This window comes from Capsicum annuum, chromosome 10 (assembly GCF_002878395.1).
Source record: "Capsicum annuum cultivar UCD-10X-F1 chromosome 10, UCD10Xv1.1, whole genome shotgun sequence".
NCBI lineage: Eukaryota > Viridiplantae > Streptophyta > Magnoliopsida > Solanales > Solanaceae > Capsicum > Capsicum annuum.
In genome coordinates, this window is record NC_061120.1 from 96,876,107 (window position 1) to 96,885,301 (window position 9,195).

Sequence of the window (9,195 nt, forward strand, 5' to 3'; positions counted from 1 at the left end):
TTTTAAATGTTCTATTATAAAAGTGAACTTTACTTGCACTTTAAAGTGAGGGGTAAATATAATATCTTTTATACCGAGCTCTATAAAAATGGATATGTATTTTTCATTCGATAAAAGCATGACACGATTTTTTTAAAGTTGAAAATAAAATTTTAATATGTGAAGGGTAAATATAACCTATTTTGGACTGGAGAGGGCAAATATGACCTTCTAAATAGTTTATTTGCGTTCACAATTTCCGATTCATACTTCACTGTTATAAAGGAGAGCAAATATAATTTATTTTCGATGGTAGAGGGGCAAATATGTCATTTTAATTTCAATTGATTGATTAAATGGTCTCAACTCAAGACTCAACAATCGTTTATTTGCATTCACAATTTCAGATTCATAGTTGACAATATCACCTAAGAAAGGTCCTGGTACGCTCAAATGCTGTCTGTCCATCGTTCTGCACCTCCATTCCAAATTGTTGTAGGGTTTCATCGTCCCCTTCACAGACCTCAAACTTCCTTCATTACCTTCCACGGTGGTCCTAGACGCGATGCCTTTCCTACTCACTTCAATTTCAGGTACAAACCTTCAATTTAACTTTTTCTAGTCTAAATTGTTGTGATTTCTTAAAGGCTGCCGCTTTATCTGCAGCAATTTTGGTATCGTTGTATCCAATCGAGCTTTTTTTTTCACATTTTCCTTCTTCATTGTTGACAAAAGAAGGGTTTGAATTCTGGTGTTTCTGTAGCATTAATGGGATTTGAATTCTGGTGTTTCTGTAGCATTAATGGGATTTGAATTCTGGTGTTTCTGTAGCATTAATGGGTTGTTTGCTTGTAATCCAATGCTTCTGCAGCTAATTAGATGACCAAGTAATTGAGTGTGAGTGTCAATGCAGATGTTTAAGGGAGGGAGGGTGAGTATGAGAATGTGACTGAACATTTTTTTTTTCTTCTCTTTTTTGAATAAAATGGTGTTCGGGCTAGCTCGCTTGCACTTGATTGGCTGAATCGTTACATCAGTGTACCATATAACTGTCCCATCAAGATACTATTTGAATTTTATCTTTGTAGGATTTGCACTTGTGAAAAATATGTAAAGTACGATTTTTTGGAAGAGTGAATGTCATGGTAGTCTAGTTAAATTTCTAAAATATTCTAGGTAATTCTAGGTAGAAGAATCTAGAAAAGGATAGTGTATTTGATATTTATATTTAGGAAAGATCCAGATATTTGAGGGAGATATTTGTGGAAGACCATAGAACACTCTAGATTTGTAGTATCTAGAATTATCCCTACACAAGTATAAATAGGGATTGACATTAGACATATGTAACCAACCAAAAAAATAAAACCAATTCAAGTAGTGTTCTCCATATTAAAGTTCTTCCTTCTCTTTTCATAGCTTCCTCTTCTTAGTTGAATCTTTCAATTTTACTTAATGATCTTGGGCTAGCAGAAGGTCTCTCCAACTACATTTTTCTTTTGTTATTCTCTACACGGTGTCAGAGCCAAAGTCATTGATTGACTTGTGTTTATTTCAAAATCGAATTTATGGTTGATTCAATTGGCTTGTGCGCATGGATTTAAGCGGTCCTATTAATGGACTGGAATGGAGTTGTTGAATCAGTCCAATTACAAGGTATGGAAGACATGTATGGAATCATATCTTATGGAAAAAGTTTTGTGGGATGTTGTTAACAGGAGTATCACAAGTCCTTCGGACGACGGACTAGAGAATAGTAGTGCATACAAGAAATAGAAGAAGATTAATGCGAAGGTGGAGTTCATTATGAAGAAATCCACTCCTCCAGTTTATTTGATCATATTATAAGTGCAAATCAGTCCATGAAATATGGAGGAACCTCAATCAGTTATTCAATAAGAAAAATGAAGTCAGCAATAGATCTTGGAGAATGAATTCGCTAACGCCACCTAAGATAATCTTTCTATTGCCAAGTATTTCTTAAGGATTAAGAGTTTATGTTCTGAGATCTTTTATTAAATCCGGATGAGGCTATCTCTGAAGCACGAATAAGAAGGCATATTATTCGTGGTTTGAATCCAGAATATATTACCTTTGTGATATCGATTCAGAGATGGCCTAAACAACCATCATTGGAGGAATTTAAGAATTTGTTGTCATCATAGTAGTTACTAGCCAAACAATTGGCTAGTGAATTTGTCAAAAAAGGAAAGGACATGCTCTTGTAGCTGACAAGAGGAACGTTAAAGGAAAAGCAAGAGGTATATATCACACTCGATTCTCAAGTGATTCAAGCTCTCCTAAAAAGAAGGAAAAAACTTTTAACAATTATTCTAAGAAGCCTCTCAGATGTTGTCGGTGTGGCAAAGCAGGACACATAAAAAGATATTGTTGAGCCACGAAGAGGACATGACTCAAATTGAAAAAGTTATTGAAGAAGAAGGGTGGGGAAGATGCTTAGCAGTTGAGAGTCGAGCAATAGATGCGTTGGCTTTCATAAATTTGAAAAGAGATTGGATCGGATATAATACAAGCCATCACATGGAGAAACAAAGCATTGATAAGAAGCAAGAAAATTTTGAAGACGTTCAGAAAGGTGGCACGGTAGCTGCTATCAAGGAAATCAAAGAAGCAAATCCTGAAACTGACACTTAAAGTCTGGATGTGGAGGATATTAGAGTAGATTCTGAGTAGACAGTGTCTAAAACTCTATAAGACGGTGATGACTTTATCGGAGAAAGCATTAAGGGAGATGTAGTAGAAGTTGAGGTCACTGATCAATCATCTATCATATCAAAGTCAATCACTGGCTTAGAGCAAATATTGAAAGTTGATAAAGAAGCTAAAGATCAAATAGATGAAGATGTTGAAATTAAAGACTCAATTTCAGATTGGGAGACAGAAAATATGATTGAAGAGATAGAAACGAAATCTAGTGGTGGGTCCTATTATGATGCTGAGGCGTCACAAAATATTGATGATCAGATCGTCATCGAATCAAATAAGGAGGTTGATACAGATGAAATATCCTTGTGTTATGGAATTGCTTCAGAAAGAGTAAGATCAAATAGATGAAGATGCTGAAATTAAAGCCCCAATTTCAGATAGGGAGACAGAAAATATGATTGAAGGGCTAGAAATGAAATCTAGTGGTAGGTCCTATTATGATGCTGAGGCGTCACAGAATATTGATGATCAGATCGTCGTCGAATCAAATAAGGAGGTTGATACAGATGAAATATCCTTATGTTATGGAATTGCTTCAGAAAGAGTAATTTCTAAAATCTTGAATGCTAGAGCTCCAAACTTTTTCATCACATGTGTGTCTCCAGATAATGAAGTTATAGAGGAGTTCAGAAAAAGGGGGAGCTCGAGAACTCAACACCATAAAACTCGACAAGGACAAATCGATGACAAAAAATCTCTTCATCTTTGGGAGAAGATAGAGGAGTAGGAAAAAACTGGTAAGAGTTTTACCAAGGCATGATTCAGAGCTTCATTTGAGTTTTTCAACAACGAGTTTGGGATAGCTTCCAAAAAATCAATTTAAGGGGGAGTGAAAAAATATCTAAAGTAGATTTTTTCTAAGAGTGAATATCATAGTAGTCTAGTTAAATTTCTAAAATATTCTAGGTAGAAGAATCTAGAAAAGGATAGTGTAGTCTATTAGATATTTGTATTTAGGAAAGATTAGATATTAGAGGGTGTTAGATATTTGAGGGAGATATTTGTGGAAGAGCATAGAACACTCTAGATTTGTAGTATCTAGAATCATCCCTACACAAGTATGAATAGGGGATGATATTAGGCATTTGTAACCAACCAAAAACAATCTAATTTAAGTAGTCTTCTTCCAAATCCAAGTTCTCCCTTTCAATATCACCTTTCTAGCTTCCACTTCTTAGTTGAATATTCCGATCTTAATTAACGATCTTGGGCTAGCAGAAGGTCTCTCCAAGAGTCCAACTACACTTTTCTTGTGCTATTCTCTATAGCACTCTGGTCTCAGATTGTCTTCATTCCAGCTTCATTCATTACTAGGGTGCTAATTTTTTGACTCAGGTCATTTGCAGGACTGCTGAATGTTTGATAGCTTGATGAAGTTCTTTTTATGCTGATTACTTTGTTTATAGAGTTTTCTTTGTCCGCCTTTGTATAAATGTAACTGAATACACGTTGAAAGAGGATTGAATATTAACAAAGGCTTTTGACCCCTGCAGTTTATTGGAAAGCTTTAGAATGTGCTAGGATTTCATAAATCTGCCCAACAGATCTGAAATACTCCCTCCGTCCCAAATTGTGTGCCGCTATTTGACCGGACACGATATTTAAGAAATAAGTATTGACTTTATTAAAGTTACAAAATTACCCTTCTTAAAGAAAGGAGTAATAGTATTTAAAATTAATTGGGATCACTTTTAATTGAAAAAACAAATAAAAAAAAGAGTAATAGTATTTAAAATCAAGTGGGACCACTAAGGGTAAAATTGTAATTTTGTCTTTAAAAACTTACCAAATAAGGAAAGGCGACATTCTTTTTGAGTCGGACCAAAAAGGAAATAGCAACACATAATTTGGGACGGAGGGAGTATGTTCTATCCTTCAGGATTTAATTATTTGATGTAAACCCTCATTTGCGTTTACACAGAACAAAAGAAAAACTAGTAAAGGTAATGGAACTAATAATATTGTACCATTTCTGGACCAGCTTATTACTATGTGAGGTGGAAGTATTTCCAAGTTTCAATCATCATATATGGTGAATGATATTGCCTTCTTGTCCTACAGGCGTTAGCAATCTTTCATTACTTTGTCATGCCTTAAAATGTCTATAGTTGTTTCAACTACCCAGGGCTGGAGCACGGAGAACAGTCATCTCCAGTTTATATCATTGGATCACATGTTTGGAAATAGAAGACCCCTTTTCATTATATGTTATCCAAATTTTCATGCGATGCAAGTAGCCTGACTTACTCGTATGACAGACACAAGGAAACCCCTAAAAGTAAACAAAGTACAGACCTTTTAAGGTTGAAGTTTTGTATGTGTCAGACAATAACTAATGTCTCCTCAGTATTACTTCGGTGGTTTATGATATCTTTTTTATTATACTTCATGCGATGTTATCAAAGATTGTTGTAAGTTATGTGTTCTCTGATTTGCTTTTCAGATTCAACAATGTTGGAAGTGTGCATATAAGGCAGAGGCTATTACCTATATCATCATCAAACACCAATACTTCAGGAGGATCAGATAAAAGCAATGATGCATCAGGCCCACCATTGGCCACCATTTTGGCTGGTGTTTTAGTCTTTTGTGCGGTCTGTTGGGTCATAGGATCTATTGCAATGTGGCTTATCAGTCTAATAACTAATGTACCGCCATCGAAATAACACCAGATCATGCATTATATTTTGTTTGCGCTTTGTTCACTAGCTAGACAAAGCATCTTTAGGTTGCAGCCAATATAGTGATGTTTTCCTGTATATTACCAAGTATGAGATTAGTATGGTGTTGCTTATTTGGCGTTGCTTAAACACGCTCAAAGTTGTTAATTATTTCTGTCAAGGCTGAGGGTTTTTGTGGAGTTTCCGGTTAGCTCAAATGGCATAATGCTTCATTTAGAGCATACCAGGAATTATCAGTCACTATCTGTTTTCATCTAAATTTCAAAGCTGCTTTTGTAGTTTTCGGGTAAGAGATTTATACTTCATTCTTAAGGCGTGACAGATCCAACCATGAGATTTTACCAATCCGTTCTTGAATACCATTCTTTGTGATTATCATGTAATTTCACTGAACTGCTTGAATGTTTCATCAAATATAAAGATGTTTAGGAGTCAATTACGTTTTCGCTGTTGATGCTTGGATGATGCTTGGATATCCAATTGAACACCTTCATAGTTTAACCCATGGTGAACATATCCAGTTCAGCCATACAATCTTCCTGAATACCATTGGTATTTGGTCATATTATTGTTTTACATTATTGAAAAATTTTACAGAATCACAACTTAAATATCTGAGTTACTAAAAATCTCTTTCACTTAACAAAAATTAGGCTTAAATCACAATAGGCCTTTTAGACATCACCACTACATCCGCCAACTTTTACTTAAAATCAATAGGCCTTTTATTCACCATTGATGGTGGTGATGCGTGATGTAGATGGTTGTTTGCATATTTCACTTAGGCACCTCAACTAGAACTTGTATCTATTAGATACTTTAATATTGCCACCTATTAGGCACCTCAACTAGAACTTGTATCTATTAGATACTTTAATATTGCCACCTATTAGACATTTTTCTGACAATTAGTCATACTAAAGTGTGTAGTGCACACGCCGCGGAAAAGCAACAAATTAAATAAAGTCAAGTGGCATTTAACCCCAAAACAATTATAAAAAATAATTTTGAGTATAAGTGAAATATGTGAACAACTTTAAGGACATATCGATGGTTTAAGCCTAAAAATTATAAACATCTTTAATTTCTCAAACATCACATCTACCTCTCCCTTTCAATGTTGCTCCTATTTTATAGTCCAAATATCTACTAATTAGCAGATGTCCAGTTCTTCCTCAATCCACCCGACTTCTACCCCACTTCATCTTCGATTTCTCAATCTACATAGACTGAAAAAGTGAGATATAGATAGCCACCTCCTAAACAAGATGTAATAGTTTCCCCAACCATCGCCATTAATGATTTTTTCATCTTTTTTTCCCGCCAACTTTTATTCATCCAATTTTTCACCATCTACAACACAAAATTCTATTATATCCAAACAACCACCAACATCACGACATCATCACCATCAATAGCGAAAATTGATCCAGATTTCGATGCTACAAAGCGGATAGAGGAGATACATTATAATCATATACATTGATATAATTGATATTTATTCAAATGAGATACATTATAATGATAGATATGTTTGAAAATATGACAAAAATTATGTATTTATGTCTCGAAATGAGATCTGTATTGATGAAACATAAGAATTGCATATCGGTTGCAGTGATTTTCTGATGGAGAAGAGGAAACTGTTGTATCTCTTTTTACCTTGAGATTGTTACATAAGGATAATTTTATATCTCTTGTTATTTTTTGTCAGTTACAAGTGCATAATTATGTATCTGTTGTTATTTTTAGTAAATTACAGATGCATAATTTTGTATCTCTCGTTAATTTTAATCTATTAAATATGCAAAATTATGCATCTCTTGTTAATTTTTTGTTCTGTTATATGAACAAAATTATGTTTCTCTTGTTATTTTTAGTTCTGTTACACATGTTTTTGTATCTCTTATCATTTAACTCTTTTACGGATAAATTTATTGCGAATTTTTAAAAAGAAAAAAATAGTACCAAAAAGAAAAGAGACAAGCAGAACACGAAAGAATGTGGAAGATGAATATGGAGGAAGAATTTGGAAGATGAATGTGGAGAAAGAATCTGGAAGATGAATATGGGATAAAAATCTGAAAGATGAATAATTTTAAAAAATATGCACTATTAATGATGTGTTCTTTTTTTGGAATATTTAGATGTTAATTACTTTTTAAATGTCTTAATTACTGTTACTTTTCATAATTACAATGAATTAGCTGTCTCATAACATGTATCATCAATCATGTATCTCTTCTTGTTTTTTATGTATCTGAAAAACACAAAAATGAAATTTTATAAAATTTTAGAAAAAAATTAGAATAAAATGTAATTATAAGTAAACTAGTCGGGACTTATATAAATTTTACTAAAATTATATGACTCATATCACACCCCAAGCGTCGATGGGTCAGGCGGTACCCGGTGCCTTAAACTCGATTGAGTGACCGGCTCTACCTGAATACTAGGGAAAAGAAGCATAACCGCATTGAGACATTAAAGGCATATCTATAATGGAATCAAACTTAATCAGGTTTTAGTAATTAAGTATTAAAAAAAAAACTAAAAACTGACATATTTTGGTAAATTTCAAAAATTATAGATAATAAATTTGAAGAAAACATAAGAGTTTGTTATCCTTGAAATATGAATATAAAAGAACAAATAAATCGATGCATGCTAATAACCAGTGATATTAATTAGGGGAAAAGGTCAAATTTTCCCCTTTACTTTCATTAATTAGCTAAATTTATCCTTCGTTATACTTTTGAGCTATTTATACCCTCACTGTTATACTTTAGGGCTATTTACACCCTTGCCATCACTAAACTTATCAAACGTACCCTTAATTTGGATGAAAACACCCAAATCAAAATATAATTCCTAATTTTACTTAAATTACCCTATTCCCTCCTTTGAACCGATCCGATCCGATACTTTCTCCTTAATTTTTTCTTCCATCTCTGCTCAAAGCCACTGCCAACCATGGTTGAAATCACAATTAAATTATATTTGAGTTAACTACATGTAAGTTCCATAACAAGCATTAATAAAAAGTGAACTGCATATTCTTCATGATATCAACATATATATAATATGCACACCCGTAACTTTCTAGCTCTACCGATCGACAAACAACATGCCCAAATATTTATCTTACTTAAATGTTAATTATTCTCATCAAATGAATCCAATGCTGTTTCTTTTTTCTTTTTTTGGGCACCACCAACCGTACACGCAAATAACTATAGGAAAGACAAATTTTCATTCTGATATACTCCAATATATCTTTTAAATAGTAAAAGATGGTCAATTTGGGTTGAAAATAAGGATCTATCCATATTTATATGTCATAGAAAATGCTTTGTGCTGGTCATTTACATAGGCCTCACCAACTCGACAACAAGTATAATTGAAAATTTTATACATGCTTATGCAGAACCCACTTCCAACATATAAAATTATACCCCTCCACTGTAATTTAAATGTCTTAATTTGACGTGGCATAAAATTTAAAAAATTAAGAGGTTTTGACTCTAATTGTCTTAAATAAATTACACATTTTTAATCACTTTAATTTTATGATCTTAATCTTATGAGTACCATTTAGAGTGTCGGAATTAAAAGCTTACTAAAATTAGAAAGAGGCCTTGTTTGGAACTGATAAAAAGAAAAATAACACACTTCAATTGTAATGGAGGAAAGTACTATAGTAGTATACTATGAGTCACGTCATATAATTTAAAATATCAAACAGTTTACTACCAATATACAATATTAACAAACTGGCCGGCCGGTCATTACTCTCTAGTTATCATAT

At 33.3% G+C, this 9,195-nt stretch overlaps 1 protein-coding gene across 1 annotated transcript; it reads left to right on the top strand.

Annotated features, from left to right (window-relative positions):
• Positions 1-281: 281 nt before the first annotated feature.
• LOC107845807 lies at positions 282-5,677 on the top strand. Its single transcript, XM_016690294.2, has 2 exons — positions 282-572; positions 5,150-5,677. Exons 1-2 carry the CDS (start codon positions 433-435, stop codon positions 5,370-5,372), a joined length of 363 nt encoding a protein of 120 aa, XP_016545780.2. The 5' UTR covers positions 282-432; the 3' UTR covers positions 5,373-5,677.
• The last annotated feature ends 3,518 nt before the right edge of the window (positions 5,678-9,195 follow it).

Excerpts from the sequence above, each read along its gene's own strand:
- LOC107845807 (XM_016690294.2), top strand. The coding sequence starts at position 433 with ATGCTGTCTGTCCATCGTTCTGCACCTCCATTCCAAATTGTTGTAGGG. Across the intron at positions 573-5,149 it reads CCTACTCACTTCAATTTCAG|ATTCAACAATGTTGGAAGTG; the intron begins GTACAAACCTTC and ends TTTGCTTTTCAG.